The sequence below is a fragment of the Girardinichthys multiradiatus genome, chromosome 5 (assembly GCF_021462225.1).
Source record: "Girardinichthys multiradiatus isolate DD_20200921_A chromosome 5, DD_fGirMul_XY1, whole genome shotgun sequence".
Taxonomy (NCBI): Eukaryota; Metazoa; Chordata; class Actinopteri; order Cyprinodontiformes; family Goodeidae; genus Girardinichthys; species Girardinichthys multiradiatus.
Window position 1 is genome coordinate 11,230,138 of NC_061798.1, and position 21,797 is coordinate 11,251,934.

General features: G+C 40.8%; 1 protein-coding gene across 6 annotated transcripts in view; it reads left to right on the forward strand.

Annotated features, from left to right (window-relative positions):
- The window catches only part of palm3 (paralemmin 3), a 74,878-nt gene extending 55,788 nt beyond the window's left edge, over positions 1-19,090 (forward strand). For 5 of the 6 annotated variants that reach the window (XM_047364896.1, XM_047364898.1, XM_047364902.1 and 2 more), the window contains one exon: positions 2,788-4,428. In XM_047364896.1, coding sequence (XP_047220852.1) covers positions 2,788-3,788 — 1,001 coding nt within the window. In that variant the 3' untranslated portion in view covers positions 3,789-4,428. Of the gene's footprint in view, positions 1-2,787; positions 4,429-17,542 lie in introns of those variants that run through there. The other variant, XM_047364897.1, reaches the window with a different exon arrangement.
- The last annotated feature ends 2,707 nt before the right edge of the window (positions 19,091-21,797 follow it).

Consider the following 21,797-nt stretch of genomic DNA (forward strand, 5'->3'; position numbering starts at 1 on the left):
AGATCTTACCCTCCTCATGAAGTACATCCTTCTGTGAGCCCTCTTATACGGAGCTCAATACACCGTTATTGAGCTTTCAGTGATTAAATAGCATCGGAAACACCAGAAAAGTAAAAAGAATTCAAATTAATTAATAAATCTGTTTACGATCTGTAATACTGGAGTTCATTAAACAGCTAAGAACTCTGGTATACATGATCATAGGCTATTTCTTTAGGTCATCCTCTCAATTTACTGAAAGATGAAGTTCCAGCTATGATTACACTGTCCCTTTAAAGATGTAAAAGTTGGTATTCCCACATTATAATCTGTTTTTACTCTAATACATTTTTTACATGAACAAATGTTGCTTTAGAAGTTATTAACAAAATTCACGCAAAGCATTATGGGTCATAAGAATACGGTGCATAGTTTCAAACCCAGAACGTTTTTTGAAACAAGCCAGTATGAAAAAGCTACACCGACACTGTCAGCTATACTGCTGCATTTTGTGCACTTATCTTCAATTGTATTTATAGTCTCAAGATGAGTTTTTACTCTACATAATAAGTCTCAGAACAATTCTGTTGTGTCCTCATCAGTAAACAAAAAATGTTATCACATTTTTTGTTTACTGATGAGGACACAACAGACTTGGAAACAAAACTTTACTTTCGAGAATATTCTTCTGTTCAGACTTTAGCTTTACTGCTGTGTAACAAAAAACTCCTATGTTAAAAGTGTAAATTACTGAGCCTTTCCTTTACTTAAGGAGTGTAGAAGAACCACAGCAGGAGTTTCTTTGCAATTCACCCTTTGCAAGAATGTTCTGTTGTGTTTTCACCCTTAATAATTTACGCTCTCTCCCTGATTCTAATGTTTTGTATACACTGTAGTATACAGCATTGCTATTTAAAGGGGCCATCCATGAATATTTCATGCCATACCAATGTAACTGCTAACCAGTGACCAGTAAAAAAAATTGTAGAGATTTTGGTGAGCTTCAAATACTGTTAAGTATTTGAAGCTCACCAAAGGACATGTTAAGGACATCTACTTGTACTTGTTTGACTGCAGTGGACCATTAGCGGCATCATCCATGCAGCCAGAGAAATTGCTGCATGGATTTTGCAGGATACCAGCATTTTGTCTGGTATCCTGTTAAAAGGAGTTTATGCACTTTCAGTGCATGTTCAAGAAGTGGACAATTGCTGGCAATATTCTCATGCCTCAACATTCTTAGGCCCCACCACTTTCTGATTCAGAAATGATTTGTAACTAAACACAGCCACAACTTTGACTCCTATCCCCAATCTGAAGAAAATACACGTCATTGATAAGTGAACCATAGGAGCAGCTCAACTGGATTTCCTTTGTGCATGTGCGAACTAGAAAGACTCCCATGCATGAACTGGAGAAATGCTTACGACCCTGAGGTCTTAGAATTATGCCGGGTGTTGGAGTGGTGCTGAGTGTGCATATATATAATATTTGCAAGCCACACTTATTCTTCAGTGACTTCTTTATTTCTCCACATTCAGGTAGTTTCTCTAAAATTTTGTGTCATTTTTAAGTGGATAAACACAGTTCTCAGACATTATGCTATGCTCATGAAGATGTTTTAAGCAAAAGCTATTTCTAATGCAGACTAGGCTAGAAAACCTTTAAGCTGATGTGTATCTAATTATGAGTTCATCTGCTCATTTGCTTGTGTAATTGAGTGTATGGGTAGGGCATTAAAACTGGTACTGCCCCAGGGGCCTGCGAATTCCTAGATTTGGCCCTGGGTATAAGAGAACTGCATTACCCAACAGATCAGAGGGGAATGACTTTTACCAACCAGGCATTAACATTTCTGGATGGACAGAAATAATGGCAGTGCAGTAGATCCAATAAGCTGCAGTGGTGGGTTTGCAATTTAAACAGAACATTGTTAAATTTTTACAGCTGACCTGTTGGGGGCAGCAATGCGCCTTAGCTGCCACTTCCTGTCTGTCCTGTTTCATGTGACCTTCTCAGACGGGGTTCAGCTGAACCCCGTCTGTGCAACAATGGAGGCCTAAACACCACGCAGCACGCTGTTGTTACGACACATTAGGGAACTATGCCGCTCAAAGCAAAGCACTTAGTTTATAAAGCAGGAGAACAGCTGGTCATGATATTCTTGTCTACACATGAATAACTAGAAGAGCAAAGAGAGCACATTAAAAGCTGAAAAACCAACCAGTCGTAACAAGTAAGAGAAGACAGCAGTGTTAGCTTGCTGTTCCTCCAACCTCCTCCCTCAAAGATCTTCAGTACACAAGAGATGGATGTTTGCTGTAAACATTTTAAAACTGTAGTTTGTTAGAAAATAAATGATAAAGCCTTGTGTTTGATTTTTGGGTGTAAACCCAGATAACCCTTACCGTGTTGAGCCAATGAAAACAGTCAGTCGCTGTCAATACGTAGATGAATCTTCTGAACACCATTATTAATACCACTTTCTTCATAGTTCATATATATGCACTGTCCTTTATCTTTCTTTGCTTTCATAATGAATTTGAGTGCTAGTTTTTTTTAATTATTATTATGAAAATACTAATGTATAACTGACAGGTTTTACACAAACTGTTCAGATCATCAGATGTTATTCATCTATTTACCTGTTTTTTGTTTTTTTCAATACTCATTTTGTAAATGAATATTGAAACTTTTTATAACACAATTTATTTACATTTAGAAACAAGTTTGGGGAAAAATAAAACAGTATTTGCAAATTATTTATAATTAATAATAATTTATAATTCATTTACCTTTTTTTTAAAGGAACACCTGTTGATGAAGTCAAAATAAACCCAAGTCCACCAGAGCATAAAACTGCAATTATTTTGACAAATGGTGGGGGCACAGGCAAAGGAAGCAGTAATCATGACTCCTCAGGGCAGAGTGAGACAAACATAACTGGACCTGTCAGAACCACTGAGGATACCAGTAATGTCAAGATGGAGTCAGAGATGAGTGTTGCTGCGACTGCATTTGATCAGGTTCCAAATGCCAACATGAATGAGGAATGGGAAAACAGAGATGGGACTCTGGTGATGAGAGCAACGTGTGTGTACATCACAGATGAAGGGACTGATGTCCCTGGGCACCTTTCTTCTCTGAAGGATCAGCAAGAGTCCATGCACACTCCAGAGGGAGACAAGGAGATTTCAGAGGTCACTGAGCAGGAAGTGAAAACAGAAAGGGCTCCAGAAACTTCACTGGATTCAGAGAATGGAGAAGCAGCTGATCCCGCTGTCAAAGCAAAACCATCATCAGAAGATGGAAGAGACCTGAATGGTGATGCAGCACCAAGAAACAATGCAGATGAAGAGACAGAAGCTGAAGGCCATGATGAAAAACTGGAAGACCCAGACGGCCCACAGCCACTATCAACCACAAATGCTGTGGGCTCCACTGTGGCTTTGGTCCCCATCTATTCTGAAGCAGCACTTTCTGCTCTCATTCCAGAGAGAGAGGCCGAGACCAAAGGTGAAGCACCAGCAGTGCCAGAGGAAGCTGTAGCATTGGAGGAACCTGCTTGCAAGCCTGATGAGTTCCAGGAGGTGCTGCTGACTCATCCCCCGGAGAACCATAACACAGAGGCAGAGTCTGGAGAACAAGAGGCCCTTCTGCAGAAAGTCCAAGCCTCCAACCTGTACAAAGAATCTGCAGGATCAAACAGCCTGGGCAGTTCAGAGACACAGAGCCCAAACAAAGATAGCCAGGGAGAGAAATGTGATACACCCAATCGAAAAACCTGCCATTGCTGCTCTCTCATGTAAACTTTCCTCCTGTCACCTTGCTTTTATGCATGCATTTATTTTATGCATCCATGTTTGCAGCATCTGTCCACCACCCTTAACATGATACAGATTCTTAAAGACAGATTTTTAGACTTCAAGTGCCTCAGTTAGGAGGAGCTCATTTAAATTCTCTTCGTTCAGTTTGAGAGAACCTTCTTTGTTTTATACATAAAGTAGTTAGACTACAGGCACCCCCATATTTTAGTTGCAGTAAAGTAAAAACAAAGTAGTATTTGCATTAATAAACAGTTGAACATGTCTGGTGAAACACATTTTTTTCTCTTTGCTTTGAGTCTCATTTGTTTTATTCATTTTAGTATTTTATGAGAAACTCTAATTAATCCCAGTACAATGTGGGATACCTTTCATTTTTCCTTCATCTGAAACATTGTTGTGGCGTCATATGCAGTTTTACTTTTACTCATAAGCTGGGGTCACCAGTTAACCATTGAGGGCCCTTTGATAATTTTAAAAGATCCATTTAATTTTGAATACCTGAAAGTATGAATTTACGATTTCTGTGAATTGATGTACATACTGTAAACAGAACTGCTTGTCGGATGTTGGATCTTTGACATGACTGCTGAATGGGTTCATGATTAAACTAACTTTTGTGCTACTCTGTGTTGTTTCTTGATGTCTATTCACAATCTCAGCTTCTCATGTACCCTGTTCCCAGTGAAGATTGTAATTGTACTACAACTTGTCTTTCATCATATGCAGTGCCTTCCAGTAGTTTTCCTACCCATTGAACTTTTCCACTTCCACAAACATCAATGTATTTTATTTGGATTTTATGTGATAAAGCAGCTCAAATTGTGCACAATGTATTGAAAACTGAGCAGTAGCTTGGTTAGGTTCAGCCCCGTTTACTCTAATTCCTTTAAATAAAAGCAGAACTAAGTAATAAAAAGTCTTCCTTTGTGTGATTTTATCTCAGTATAAGTGAAGCAGTTCTGTGGAGGCCTCAGAGGTTTGTTAGAGGATATTATTGAATAAACAGCATCAGGAAGCCCAAGGAACACAGCAGAAAGGTCAGAGATACAGTTGTGGAGACGTCTGAAGCATGGTTAGGTCATCAAGCAAGATTCCAAGTTTGGATATATGAAGGAATGCTGTTATATTATCTTAAAATGGGAAGAGTATATATTCCAAAATGCGAACCTATGAAGACATGGGTGTCCACCTACACTTACATGCCAAGAAGCATTAATCAAAGAAGCAGCCAAGAGGCCCATGGTAACTCTGGAGGAGCTGCCGTGCTATTTAAAGTGCACCTTATGCTATGCCTATGACCCAGATAAGGTGGAAGAAGGTACTGTAGTGAGATGAGACCAGTATTGAAGATTGTGTCTGTTTTGCAAAGCTGGCACTGCACCTTGAACACACTATGCCCACAGTGAAACATTGTGGTGGCAGCATCATGCTGTGGGAATCCTTTTCTTTAGCAGGGATAGGGATGTCAGAGTTGTTGGGAAGTTGGATGGAGGTAAATACATGGCAGATGATCTGAGGTTCAGCTTCCAGAAGGACAGTGACCCAAAACATACAGCCAGAGTTGTAATGGAATGGTTTATAATGAAGCATATTTGTGTATTAGAATGGCCCAGTTGTTGTGATTATGAATCTGAGAATATTATTTAATATTAATATTTTAATATTTATCAAATAATATTTCGGTCTGTTAAGGGTTGTCCTGTGAATACCAGCCCAGTAAGGCGATGATATTAGGACAAAATTGAAAGGGATGAGCCAAGTTCTGACATTATTGAACAGCATAAACTCTGCACACAGAGAATGAATTCACACAATTTCTTAAAAATACAAGAATTCATTAACAAACATAAGTCAACTCAAAGTCAAACATATTTCAATCAACAAACTCTTTACTATGCTAAAACAATCCAACTAAACTACCAAGCAGAATTAAAGGATAACAAAGACTAATGGAATATGTACAATATAAACAAGTTGATTAAAGATGATTGGAAATCATGACCAAAAGAGTGATGCAACATTACCATACAATGTTTATGTTTGAGAACCAAGGATTATCTTGAAGAATCTGGAAGTGAAGTTAAGTTAGTCTTGGAACCAACTTAGACAACCATTCACAATGCAAGATCAGATAAAATATTATTTTAATAAAATAATGTTTTAAAGAATGATCTGCTGAATGAAACCAACCTTCTGGATGATTTAATACTCAACAGTGTCTCATTAGCTGCCTTTACTTATTGAAATAATATTTGAAGAAATATTATTAAGGGAATATTTTAGAAAGAGCCAAATCTTGCTGGAGAAATGGGGCTTAATGATGTTTACTTAGTTATCAGATTTAGTGAAATAATGTCTAGCTTATCTTTTATTATTTGTATAACCTCAAAAAAGTATTCACTCTGCCCACTCCAGGTGTAGAGTCAGATTTATGTTAAAGCTCATTATATTTTCTTCTGTTATGTTACCACATAAAGACAACGATGGATCTCTCCCATAGGGTCAAGGTTTCATCTTTTCCTACATTCTTTCTGAAGAGTTACAATGCTGCTCATCCGAGCCAGGCCAAAGTTTCCCAGACATCTGTTGAGATACCTATAGGGGTTGGACAATGAAACTGAAACACCTGTCATTTTAGTGTGGGAGGTTTCATGGCTAAATTGGACCAGCCTGGTAGCCAGTCTTCATTGATTGCACATTGCACCAGTAAGAGCAGAGTGTGAAGGTTCAATTATCAGGGTAAGAGCACAGTTTTGCTCAAAATATTGAAATGCACACAACATTATGGGTGACATACCAGAGTTCAAAAGAGGACAAATTGTTGGTGCACGTCTTGCTGGCGCATCTGTGAGCAAGACAGCAAGTCTTTGTGATGTATCAAGAGCCACGGTATCCAGGGTAATGTCAGCACACCACCAAGAAGGACGAACCACATCCAACAGGATTAACTGTGGACGCAAGAGGAAGCTGTCTGAAAGGGATGTTCAGGTGCTAACCCGGATTGTATCCAAAAAACATAAAACCACGGCTGCCCAAATCACGGCAGAATTAAATGTGCACCTCAACTCTCCTGTTTCCACCAGAACTGTCCATCAGGAGCTTCACAGGGTCAATATACACGGCCGGGCTGCTATAACCAAACCTTTGGTCACTCATGCCAATGCCAAACGTCGGTTTCAATGGTGCAAGGAGTGCAAATTTTGGGCTGTGGACAATGTGAAACATGTATTGTCCTCTGATGAGTCCACCTTTACTGTTTACCCCACATCCAGGAGAGTTACGATGTGGAGAAGCCCCGAAGAAGCGTACCACCCAGACTGTTGCATGCCCAGAGTGAAGCATGGGGGTGGATCAGTGATGGTTTGGGCTGCCATATCATGGCATTCCCTTGACCCAATACTTGTGCTAGATGGGCGCGTCACTGCCAAGGACTACCGAATCATTCTTGAGGACCATGTGCATCCAATGGTTCAAACATTGTATCCTGAAGGTGGTGCCGTGTATCAGGATGACAATGCACCAATACACACAGCAAGACTGGTGAAAGATTGGTTTGATGAACATGAAAGTGAAGTTGAACATCTCCCATGGCCTGCACAGTCACCAGATCTAAATATTATTGAGCCACTTTGGGGTGTTTTGGAGGAGCGAGTCAGGAAACGTTTTCCTCCACCAGTATCACGTAGTGACCTGGCCACTATCCTGCAAGAAGAATGGCTTAAAATCCCTCTGACCACTGTGCAGGACTTGTATATGTCATTCCCAAGACGAACTGACGCTGTATTGGCCGCAAACGGAGGCCCTACACCATACTAATAAATTATTGTGGTCTAAAACCAGGTGTTTCAGTTTCATTGTCCAACCCCTGTAGATAGTACTAGCATAAGGATAATAACTACAGACCTTCTGAGCACATCTCGGACTGCTGTAATCTGCTCTTTCTTGCAAGGTTTTTAATAAAGCTGATTGAGTTTGGTTAAAAACTATTTATTCCACAACACAAGTGTTTTTAAATGTGGTTTTCAGATTTGCATTACTAAAAGCAAGTTGAAAAACTTAACATTCTTCTAAAGTGAAAAGATGATCTGCAGAGAAAGCAGCGTTGACAACAGCATTTGAGGGCATGTGTCCTCCTGTGGCTGCTGTTGAGCTCAGATCTCTCTGAGTGTGTTATGTGACCAATGTTTTTAATGTATATTGTATTTCTTAATTGTTTATTATTATAACTGGGTTGCTGCCTTCTTGGCCAGGTCTCTCTTGTAAAAGAGATACTTTATCTTAATTGGATTAATGGGGTTAAATAAAGGTTAAATAAAATTCTACTACTGTTTTAAGAATAGTTCAAATTTGGCCAGCCAACTCATGGACACTTATTGAATTAATTTAGATTTAGATTTTTACTATAAAACTTAAATCTTCTTAAAATGGAAAATGTTTAAAACCACACAAATTATTTGTCTTTTTTAAACATTATTTTTAACATTTTAATTATATAGTGAATAAGACCACAGACATCAAGGGACTTTTACTGGAAAGCAGTCTTATGTGCACCCATTTATTAAACTGGACTAAATACAGCAGGCGTACAGCAAGCATCTGACCCACATCCCATTATTCCCAAATAAAATCTTCCCCGAGGAGATAGAAAACAATTGATTTAGAGAGTGTTGGACATTGTCGTGTGCCTTTCTATTATCATGGCAGATGTATGACAACTAGCTACACGGTGGCAGAGTTGGTAGCAGTGTGGCCTTCCAGCAAGAGTTCTGGATTCAAATCCCTACCTGGGATTTTTCTACATGACGTTTGCATGTTCTTCCTGTGCGTGCATGGGTTCTCTCTGGGTACTCCCACAGTCCAAAAATATGACTGTTAGGTTAAGTGGTCTTCCTAAAATGCCATAAGTGTTTGGGTGCCTTGTTGTGTGTCTCTGTGTTGCCCTGTGAAGGTCTGGTGACCTGTGTACCCCACTAGCCCAACGACAGCTGGAGAAAGACACCAGCTGCCCCGCGACCCTGCACGGAAAAGCGGGTATGGACAATGGATGAATGAGGACCTTTCTATAGATCTGTCTAAAGGGATTAACAGGTCCCTTTTCTACAAAAATAGTAGACTCTATTATATTTATTTCAGTATTTTGTTTTAATGAATAGACTATTGATTTCAATAAAATGTTGCATGTTTTACTGTTGAGCTGGTAAAAATAAATCCATTCACTTTTTAATCAAATGTTTTTGAATTTGTGTGACCACAAGTACATTGATCTCGATGGTTGTAGCCTACATGACAAAGACGTTTGAACACCACTGAAATGGAGGATTATACATTAGAAGAATCCTATGCCTATTCTCACATTCTACCGGAACAAAATTCATCACTTTTTACACTGAAAATAAAGATGAGCTATTGTGTTATGGTATGTATAGGTACAACCAGATCTCCTATAGACCCTAATTTTAATAGACGACAGAATTTAATTCAGATATCATCATTGAGGGTTCATAAACATTTTTTGTATAAAAACTCCAAACTTTCAGGTTCAACTTTTGACAATTAAATAAATTCTCAATTTCTTTTTCGTAGTTATCCAGACATGGGAAAACGCTGAAATCAAACTATAATTCTGAAGACTTTTCAGACAGTGCAGGACGTCTCAGACAGAAGCTGTTCTGTAGTGTTATATGTTGTCACAATTCCTAGCTTCTTAGCTTTATCCATTGTCCCAGCAACTCTGACCAGCATCCCTGTTTCTGCTGAAGAGAAGCATATCCACAGCATGATGCTGCCACCACCATGTTTTACTGCGGGGTGCTGTGTTAGTAAAGAACGGTTTATAAATATCCTATCCCTCAGTGGGGACATTCAGGTGTACCAGTAGCAAAGTGAAAGGCAAATGGAAGCATGCAGATTTACACAAAGGTAAAAATATAAAAACAAAAGAAGAAAACAAAAGATAACCAAGATTAAGAGACTGTAAGGGCAAATTTACATAAGAACAAAATACTATACAGTTATTAAAAATGGGCATACTGGATTAAAAGATGAACAGTTTTAGTTTCCCATCAAACCTAACATTTTGCATGGAGATTAAAAACCATCTTACCAGAGCACCTTCTTTACACATGTTGGGTATGTCCCCTGCATGGCTGGTTTCCTAATGGGACTTCTTATGGCTTTCTTCTTGCCAGCCTTCGTCAGGCTTAGAACGTGCACAACTTATAGATGTCGTGTCGACAGATTCTCCCACCTGAACTGTTGATCTCTGCAGCTCCTCCAGGGCATCTTGGCTGCTTCTGATTAATTGCTCTCCTTGCTAGGCCGGTTAGTTTAGCTGGATGTCCATGTCTTAATATGTTTGTATTTCTTCCATACTCTTCCTATTTTCAGATGATGGATAGGACAGAGCTCCTTGAGAGTTCCAAAGGTTTGGATATTATTTTATAACCTCACTCTGCTTTAAACTTCTCCTCAACTTTCTCTCCAATCTGTCTTCTGATGCTGTTTCTTCACTAATGTTCTCTAACAAACATCTGAGGCTTTCGATTTTACACCAAGAGTAAAATCAACACAAATTGAGTCGTTTACTAGGTTTAGTAATTAGGTGACCTCTAAAGGCATTTAGTTGCACATAGCGAGACTGTATTTGTAGTCATTAACTATTCCCACTGCTTCACACCCTGTTGATTCACAATTACAAGAAGGTGAAACTTATGTGTTTAAAAAGGCCAGTGCCATAATCCACTTTGGTGGCTTGACTTGAGTATAAGCTTAATAAATCTATATGTTGCATTTCACACCTCAAACCAACTTGTGTTCATTTCTGTCTGTTTTGCTTGATAAACAGATTCATATCACAGAAAACAATCATATATACAATCACAAAATCCCTTTAATTTAACAAGTATTTTATCTCCTTGATGAGGTTTCCAAAAATTCCTGTTTTTTCACATTCCAATTATCAGCAGATTTAGGATGGACTCTGATCTCAGATACTGATAGTGTTGCTTCAGTAGGAATTTCCAGATTTGTACAGAGTTCACCTTTTTTACTATATTTCCTACACTGGTAAAGATGGTCAATTTTTATCGGGTCAATATTTTCCTTTCTATCTTTCTGTGCATTTAGACTGAGAAGCCCATCTGGTAGTATTATCCTGAACAGTGGAGCTCCACAAACATGTGTTTTGAGCCCTCTGAAGTTTGCTGATGACACTGTAGTGGCAGGTTTTGACTCTAATAAAAATGAGGAAGGAAGTAGAGTACCTTACAATCTGGGTTACCCCTAAACAGTAACAAAAACAAAGGAGCTGACTGTACATTCAGACAACAGCAACCCCACAAGCCCCTACTTACAGGTAGCTTGGTGTCTATACTCTCAAGGACATAATCCTGTGTGAATTGGAGAACATCCATATCCACAAGTAATTATCTCTTCTTGTTTTAAAATGAATAGATGTGTTTTGTATAATCATTCCACCCTAGATCAATAGCACAAAATCAATGTGAGATCCATGCCTATGATGAGTTTATGCAAACTGTATGGGAATCTTGAGCTTAGATTTAAAATAATCTTCTAGAGCACTACCGCATACACCTCAGTGTAACAGACATCACATGTTCTTCAAATCGAGAAACACTAACAGGGAAAACTAATTCAAATTTTATGATCTATGATGCTGTTACTGTCGCAAATAATTTCGTTAGCGAAACATGTTTGATTAAATTAACATTTTTCATGATAAACTCATAAAATTGGCTGTTGCTTCTATTATTCTGTTCACCCACTACTAATATATGCACTTTATTTTTGACATGAAATCACAAAACACTTGAAGGCAGCTTCATTCGGGGTGCCGAAATAAAAAAAAGTTGCTTTTCAGTTGTGTGCTTAGTGCCTTTACAACAGATGAGAGAAAGTTCATGAATATCACAGAGTGATCAATCACAAGCAGTTCCCTGATTAAGACTTGATTTCACAATCCCAAAATTTCCCAGGGGAAAATGGCTGCATTGTGAAACCACATATATCTGGACTATAAAATCAGCCAAATTTCACCGTCTGCCTCATTATCTCTATCCTAGTGTCTGCCTTCAGAAAGAACATGATGATTTCTGCTGTGTGTACCGTTGCTCTGCTCTGTTTGTTGCCTGTAAGCCATTCAGCTCCTTTGACCTGCGAAGAGCTGGTGCGGCCCTTAGTTCGACTTGATCCTCAACATCTGGAGGGAAAGCGAGCTTTGGTGGCGGGCAGTCTGAGCCAACCCCCATTCCTCGAGCGCTTCAAGCAGAGGGACAGTGCCTCTGTGAACTTTGCCAACAGCACCAGTGACACCAGCATCTCCTACACTCGCAGCATCCGTTTACATGACAACTGCACGTACAGCTCCTACAACATCACCCTGGAAGGCAGCAGCTTCACCTTTGACGGGACAGACAAAAGTAACCTAAGCGCAGCTTTCATCCACACGTCTTGCCATGACTGCATGCTGATGCGCATGAATGTGGAGTCGGGAAAGAGGGTTCACTTCTACCTGTTCAGCAGGAGGAGGCAGCTGGAGCTGGAGGAGCTGGAGGAGTTCAGAGCTCAAGTGAAGTGTCTGAACATGCCTCCGCCTGCTGTGATGGACCCCACTAAGGAGCTGTGTCAAGACGAATGATTTCCAGAAGATCAAACTGAAGAGAAAACAGAATCACAGAAAAATTAACACTAAGGAAAACCTTAAATCCATCCCTAATTAACACTGAAAGACTTTATTTGGTGTTCTTGATTTGATCCTTGAAAGTTTAAGTTGAAAACTGACACTATTGTAATACTGTAATAATTCTTTAACTGTCATCGAACCTAAAATAAATGTTGACTTCTGTGATGCAAGTATGTGAAGCTTTAGTTTATTTGAAAAAGGGGCAACAGCAGTAAAAGACATGAGAGGTTTTCTCTCCCTCTCTTTTAGCACTAAAGAGTCTTTCTGAACGAAGACTAAACTTCCACAGTGTGTGAAGGACTTCACTGGAACATTTTTCAAAGCATAAAATATTTTCTCACTACACAATTTCAACTACTTCACAGATTTTTCTAAATCCATTTTTGACATTTCATACATTTTATTTTCCAGAATTTCCAAATAATCAGACATGAATCTGCAATCAAAACAGCCTGAAAAGCTCTTCTTCACTGATATTATTTCATGGAGATAAAAAATATGCATGATCAAGTAGGAATTTAGTCCTCATTTTTTGGTTTCTGGTATTATACAGCACCATGCAAAACCATTCACACACCTAAACGTTTCGACTAACAAACACTGAAAAGTAGTACGTGTACGACTGACTAAATGTTACATAAATAAGAAAGAACTGCTAAAAAACAGTCAAAGTAAGGATATTTTACCACTATAGATTCAAGTAGCAGCCATCTTGAATGCGGAAGTCAGGTGTGGTCATGTTGACCCGACTTTCCCACTTGTAATTCCAACTTTCAGGGGTGTTCCAGTTGAAATTTCCCACTCGGAGGTACAAATGGAATGCACCATTAATGTGATAGACAAACACAAAGTAGGAGGGCAAATAGTATATGGTTTTTCAAATATAAAAACATAAACTGACACACTAGCAGTGTGCATTTGTATTTTACCTCCCTTTACTCTGATGCCCTTTAAAACATCAAGTCCAACTACTTACCTGGCAGTCCACCTGAGCTGACAGGCCTGGCAAGGAGATGCAGCCATGAATTCTATGGTTACTTTAGTTACTTTAGGGGAGCTGCAGATGCACAGCTCAGCTAAGAGAATCTGTTAAAAGAACAACTAATAGCTGTGCTCTACACAGATCTGGCCATCACCTAAAAACTCCCCTCAGCAATCTGCCAAAAGCAAATATGTGGAAGAAGATCCTCTGGTCAGATGACACCATAATTTTACTTTTTGGCCTACATGCAAATTCCTGCAAGTAGCAGAAAATTAACACCCTACATATCACGAAAACGTATTACTTTTAAAAATGGTGGTGGCATCATCATACAGTGAGTATTCTTTTCTTTAGCATAAACAGCTGATGGGAAAAGGATAGAGCTAAATACAGGGAAACCCTTAAAGAAAACCTGCAAGACTTGACAATGGGCCAGAGTTTCACCTTGCAGCAAGACTACAACATTAAGCATGCAGCCAGAATAACAACAGCGTAGTTTAGACCAAAATATATCTGTCTGTTGGAATGGCCCAGTCAAAGTTCAGACCTGAATCCAATTCAGAATTAGTGGCAAGACCTAAAATATTGCTGTTTTCAAAGAACAATTAGCAAATCTTCTCTAGATATACTGTAAAAAACGTATGTCTGTAACTGCAGCAACAGGTGACACTACAAAGTATCAACCCAGGGAGGCTGAATACAAATGCATGCCACACTTTTCTGATTTTTATTAATAATGAATTTTAAAAACAAATCGCCATTTTCTTTGCAATGCTTCAACTTTGTTACTGTTCATCATTGTGCGCTACTGTGTGTTGAATAGTCATGTAAAAATCCCAATAAAATATACATTCTATATATATTCTTTAACCAAGCGGTCCATGATTTATCCACCATCTTCTCCATGTTGTGACGAGTTTGCTTGTAAAATACTTTGGCTCTTCAGTTATTTGTTCTTTAAAAATATATTTCCAATTTCAGATTCTATGATCATCATTGACAATTATATTATGTTATATTCAAAAACTAGCATATGAGTGTGTGTATTCATGATCATCTGTTGTGTCTCTGTGCTGCTTTGTGATGAACTGGTGACCCGTCTAGGATGTACCTTTCACCCACTGAAACCCCTTTCTCAAAGATAAAGCAGCCAGTACATTTCCAGAGTCAACAAATAACGGTGTGGCTAAAAGTCCACCATTTCATAATCCCAGGATGCACAGCAGATAAAACATTTGCGTTTGCTGGTATTTTTAGAATTGTGAAACAAACCGCAGGTTTTAGAGATATATAACTAGAAAGGTCACAGTGTTTGGATACTGTAACTGAGGCTTAAGTACAGGGAATATGAAGAGTTTATCTAAAGCAGTCATGTCGGCTGTAGCTGCTGCCGTTCTTCTCCTCTGTTTCGTATCTGTGAGCTGCTCTGTTCCTCTGGCATGTGAAAATCTGCTGCGGCCTTTAGGTCAACTTGACCTTCACGGTATGGAGGGCAGAAGGGCGATGATTGCCGGCAGCCTGAGCCACTTACCCCTCATGGAGCCACTGAGACGCAGAGACAGCGCCACCGCTGAGTTTTCCAGCAACAGTGGCAAGAGTGGCATCTTCTTCAGACGCAGCAGCCGTTCAGGTGACAACTGCCACTATGCATCATACAATGTCACCCTGAAGGGCAACAGCTTCACCTTTAAAAACGACAATGTCACCACGACCTTCGTCCATACTTCCTGTCATGACTGCATCCTGCTGAAATTTGATGTGGAGTCAGAACAGCGACAACATTTCTATCTGTTCAGCAAGAGGAGACAGTTAGAGGAGATGGAGATTGAAGAGTTCAGAGCTCAGGCACAGTGCTTGAACTTACCTCCACCAGTTGTGATGGATCCCACCAAGGACCTGTGCCCTGAACAGGACAGCACTAATCCAGCCACTCAAACAGAGAACAAAACAGAAACAAAAAACGACTGAATACATTTTTAATTCCGGGAAACATTTTCTTATTATGTAGCAAACATCTGTTTTCAGCCCTGTTGGCATTTCAATCTGTAAAAGAGTCTTAACATAGATGTATCTGTCTCATTTATGGGTTAATAATCTTTAAATTATGACCACTGAGTTTTGCTTCTTAACTTTCATTAACAGATTTAATGTCACATTAATCTCTTTCACTACTTACCTTTATTTCACAGGTTCCGTCTGTGCACAGAATATCTGAAGTAAAGAAGTTTGTACAAAATACTTCAGAGGTTTTAATAAAAGTCCCTTTTTAAAGTAAAGAAACAACTTGTTTTTAGTGTAACCTTGTGTTATTTGATTATCTTCATTATTAAAAAACAGCACACTTCACACACATGCTAAACTCCTATCAAGAAGGAATATAGGATAATAGATACCTGATAAAACAGTCTGGACTCTTGAAACATCTGCTAAGAAGCAGGGAAAAAAACATTAGCAAGCTGCAGCAATGATGTGATTCGGTAGCAATCAGCATAATTCTGGCTGGGTATTTGATCAGGTACTTGTACTCGTCGTCTTCCACTTTATCCGGGACCGGGTCGCGGGGGCAGCAGACTCAGCAGAGACTCCCAGACGTTACTCTCCCCAGACACCTCTTCCAGCTCCTCCGGGGGGAGCCCAAGGCGTTCCCAGACCAGCCAAGAGACATAGTCCCTCCAGCGTGTCCTGGGCTGTGTCCTGGGCCTCCTCCTGGTGGGACGTGCCTGGAACACCTCCCGAGGAAGGCGTCTGGGAAGCATCCGGTATAGATGTCCGAGCCACCTCAACTGGCTCCTCTCGATGTGGAGGAGCAGCGGCTCTACTCCGAGCCCCTCCCGCATGGCCAAGCTCCTCACCCTATCTCTAAGGGAGTGCCCGGCTACCCTATGGAGGAAGCTCATTTCAGCCGCTTGTATCCGGGATCTCGTTCTTTCGGTCATGACCCATAGTTCATGGCCATAGGTGAGGGTAGGAACATAGACCGACCGGTAAATCGAGAGCTTCGCTTTTCGGCTCAGCTCTCTCTTCACCACAACGGACCGGCACAGCGCCCCCATTACTGCGGCAGCCGCACCGATCCGTCTGTCGATCTCCCGCTCCATTCTTCCCTCACTCGTGAACAAGACCCCGAGATACTTAAACTCCTCCACTTGAGGCAGGAACTCCCCTCCAACCTGAAGACGACAAGCCACCCTTTTCCGGTTGAGAACCATGGCCTCAGACTTGGAGGAGCTGATTTTCATCCCTGCCGCTTCACACTCGGCCGCGAACCGCCCCAGCACATGCTGTAGGTCTTGGCTAGAGGGGGCCAGCAGGACCACGTCATCTGCAAAAAGAAGAGACAAAATCCCCTGGTCCTCAAACCAGACCCTCCCGGAACCTTGGCTGCGCCTAGAAATCCTGTCCATAAAAGTTATGAACAGGACCGGTGACAAAGGGCAGCCCTGCCGGAGTCCAACATGCACCGGGAACAGGTCCAACTTAGTGCCGGCAATGCAAACCAAACTCCTGCTCTGCTTGTACAGAGACCGGATGGCCCCTAGCAAAGGGTCCCAGATTCCATACTCCTGGAGCAACCCCCACAGGGCATCACGAGGGACACAGTCGAATGCTTTCTCCAGGTCCACAAAACACATGTGAACCGGTTGGGCAAACCTTCGAGTACCCTGTAGTGGGTATATAGGGGACAATCCGTGACTAGCACAGAAGTCCAATAACAAAACACCACCCGGATTCAGATCGGGGAGGCCATTCCTCCAGATCACGCCTCTCCAGGTGTCACTGACTTTTCCCATGTGAGCGTTGAAATCCCCCAGCAGAATAATGGAGTCCCTGGGAGGGGCACTATCCAGCACCCCCGACAGGGACGCCAAGAAGGCCAGGTACTCCGCACTACCACTCGGCCCGTAGGCTGAAATGATAGTCAGAGACCTCTCCCCAACCCGAAGGTGCAGGGATGCGACCCTCTCATCCACTGGGGTAAACCCCAACACTAGACAAGCAAACCAACCCCAGCCCGCCGCCTCTCCCCGTGGGCCACTCCAGACTAGAAGAGAGGCAGTAATCATGACTCCTCAGGGCAGAGTGAGACAAACATAACTGGACCTGTCAGAACCACTGAGGATACCAGTAATGTCAAGATGGAGTCAGAGATGAGTGTTGCTGCGACTGCATTTGATCAGGTTCCAAATGCCAACATGAATGAGGAATGGGAAAACAGAGATGGGACTCTGGTGATGAGAGCAACGTGTGTGTACATCCCAGATGAAGGGAATGATGTCCCTGGGCACCTTTCTTCTCTGAAGGATCAGCAAGAGTCCATGCACACTCCAGAGGGAGACAAGGAGATTTCAGAGGTCACTGAGCAGGAAGTGAAAACAGAAAGGGCTCCAGAAACTTCACTGGATTCAGAGAATGGAGAAGCAGCTGATCCCGCTGTCAAAGCAAAACCATCATCAGAAGATGGAAGAGACCTGAATGGTGATGCAGCACCAAGAAACAATGCAGATGAAGAGACAGAAGCTGAAGGCCATGATGAAAAACTGGAAGACCCAGACGGCCCACAGCCACTATCAACCACAAATGCTGTGGGCTCCACTGTGGCTTTGGTCCCCATCTATTCTGAAGCAGCACTTTCTGCTCTCATTCCAGAGAGAGAGGCCGAGACCAAAGGTGAAGCACCAGCAGTGCCAGAGGAAGCTGTAGCATTGGAGGAACCTGCCTGCAAGCCTGATGAGTTCCAGGAGGTGCTGCTGACTCATCCCCCGGAGAACCATAACACAGAGGCAGAGTCTGGAGAACAAGAGGCCCTTCTGCAGAAAGTCCAAGCCTCCAACCTGTACAAAGAATCTGCAGGATCAAACAGCCTGGGCAGTTCAGAGACACAGAGCCCAAACAAAGATAGCCAGGGAGAGAAATGTGATACACCCAATCGAAAAACCTGCCATTGCTGCTCTCTCATGTAAACTTTCCTCCTGTCACCTTGCTTTTATGCATGCATTTATTTTATGCATCCATGTTTGCAGCATCTGTCCACCACCCTTAACATGATACAGATTCTTAAAGACAGATTTTTAGACTTCAAGTGCCTCAGTTAGGAGGAGCTCATTTAAATTCTCTTCGTTCAGTTTGAGAGAACCTTCTTTGTTTTATACATAAAGTAGTTAGACTACAGGCACCCCCATATTTTAGTTGCAGTAAAGTAAAAACAAAGTAGTATTTGCATTAATAAACAGTTGAACATGTCTGGTGAAACACATTTTTTTCTCTTTGCTTTGAGTCTCATTTGTTTTATTCATTTTAGTATTTTATGAGAAACTCTAATTAATCCCAGTACAATGTGGGATACCTTTCATTTTTCCTTCATCTGAAACATTGTTGTGGCGTCATATGCAGTTTTACTTTTACTCATAAGCTGGGGTCACCAGTTAACCATTGAGGGCCCTTTGATAATTTTAAAAGATCCATTTAATTTTGAATACCTGAAAGTATGAATTTACGATTTCTGTGAATTGATGTACATACTGTAAACAGAACTGCTTGTCGGATGTTGGATCTTTGACATGACTGCTGAATGGGTTCATGATTAAACTAACTTTTGTGCTACTCTGTGTTGTTTCTTGATGTCTATTCACAATCTCAGCTTCTCATGTACCCTGTTCCCAGTGAAGATTGTAATTGTACTACAACTTGTCTTTCATCATATGCAGTGCCTTCCAGTAGTTTTCCTACCCATTGAACTTTTCCACTTCCACAAACATCAATGTATTTTATTTGGATTTTATGTGATAAAGCAGCTCAAATTGTGCACAATGTATTGAAAACTGAGCAGTAGCTTGGTTAGGTTCAGCCCCGTTTACTCTAATTCCTTTAAATAAAAGCAGAACTAAGTAATAAAAAGTCTTCCTTTGTGTGATTTTATCTCAGTATAAGTGAAGCAGTTCTGTGGAGGCCTCAGAGGTTTGTTAGAGGACATTATTGAACAAACAACATCAGGAAGCCCAAGGAACACAGCAGAAAGGTCAGAGATACAGTTGTGGAGACGTCTGAAGCATGGTTAGGTCATCAAGCAAGATTCCAAGTTTGGATATATGAAGGAATGCTGTTATATTATCTTAAAATGGGAAGAGTATATATTCCAAAATGCGAACCTATGAAGACATGGGTGTCCACCTACACTTACATGCCAAGAAGCATTAATCAAAGAAGCAGCCAAGAGGCCCATGGTAACTCTGGAGGAGCTGCCGTGCTATTTAAAGTGCACCTTATGCTATGCCTATGACCCAGATAAGGTGGAAGAAGGTACTGTAGTGAGATGAGACCAGTATTGAAGATTGTGTCTGTTTTGCAAAGCTGGCACTGCACCTTGAACACACTATGCCCACAGTGAAACATTGTGGTGGCAGCATCATGCTGTGGGAATCCTTTTCTTTAGCAGGGATAGGGATGTCAGAGTTGTTGGGAAGTTGGATGGAGGTAAATACATGGCAGATGATCTGAGGTTCAGCTTCCAGAAGGACAGTGACCCAAAACATACAGCCAGAGTTGTAATGGAATGGTTTAGAATGAAACATATTTGTGTGTTAGAATGGCCCAGTTGTTGTGATTATGAATCTGAGAATATTATTTAATATTAATATTTTAATATTTATCAAATAATATTTCGGTCTGTTAAGGGTTGTCCTGTGAATACCAGCCCAGTAAGGCGATGGTATTAGGACAAAATTGAAAGGGATGAGCCAAGCTCTGACATTATTGAACAGCATAAACTCTGCACACATATGGAATGAATTCACACAATTTCTTAAAAATACAAGAATTCATTAACAAAAATAAGTCAACTCAAAGTCAAACATATTTCAATCAACAAACTCTTTACTATGCTAAAACAATCCAACTAAACTACCAAGCAGAATTAAAGGATAACAAAGACTAATGGAATATGTACAATATAAACAAGTTGATTAAAGATGATTGGAAATCATGACCAAAAGAGTGATGCAACATTACCATACAATGTTTATGTTTGAGAACCAAGGATTATCTTGAAGAATCTGGAAGTTAAGTTAGTCTTGGAACCAACTTAGACAACCATTCACAATGCAAGATCAGATAAAATATTATTTCAATAAAATAATGTTTTAAAGAATGATCTGCTGAATGAAACCAACCTTCTGGATGATTTAATACTCAACAGTGTCTCATTAGCTGCCTTTACTTATTGAAATAATATTTGAAGAAATATTATTAAGGGAATATTTTAGAAAGAGCCAAATCTTGCTGGAGAAATGGGGCTTAATGATGTTTACTTAGTTATCCGATTTAGTGAAATAATGTCTAGCTTATCTTTTATTATTTGTATAACCTCAAAAAAGTATTCACTCTGCCCACTCCAGGTGTAGAGTCAGATTTATGTTAAAGCTCATTATATTTTCTTCTGTTATGTTACCACATAAAGACAACGATGGATCTCTCCCATAGGGTCAAGGTTTCATCTTTTCCTACATTCTTTCTGAAGAGTTACAATGCTGCTCATCCGAGCCAGGCCAAAGTTTCCCAGACATCTGTTGAGATACCTATAGGGGTTGGACAATGAAACTGAAACACCTGTCATTTTAGTGTGGGAGGTTTCATGGCTAAATTGGACCAGCCTGGTAGCCAGTCTTCATTGATTGCACATCGCACCAGTAAGAGCAGAGTGTGAAGGTTCAATTATCAGGGTAAGAGCACAGTTTTGCTCAAAATATTGAAATGCACACAACATTATGGGTGACATACCAGAGTTCAAAAGAGGACAAATTGTTGGTGCACGTCTTGCTGGCGCATCTGTGAGCAAGACAGCAAGTCTTTGTGATGTATCAAGAGCCACGGTATCCAGGGTAATGTCAGCATACCACCAAGAAGGACGAACCACATCCAACAGGATTAACTGTGGACGCAAGAGGAAGCTGTCTGAAAGGGATGTTCAGGTGCTAACCCGGATTGTATCCAAAAAACATAAAACCACGGCTGCCCAAATCACGGCAGAATTAAATGTGCACCTCAACTCTCCTGTTTCCACCAGAACTGTCCATCGGGAGCTTCACAGGGTCAATATACACGGCCGGGCTGCTATAGCCAAACCTTTGGTCACTCATGCCAATGCCAAACGTCGGTTTCAATGGTGCAAGGAGCGCAAATCTTGGGCTGTGGACAATGTGAAACATGTATTGTCCTCTGATGAGTCCACCTTTACTGTTTTCCCCACATCCAGGAGAGTTACGATGTGGAGAAGCCCCGAAGAAGCGTACCACCCAGACTGTTGCATGCCCAG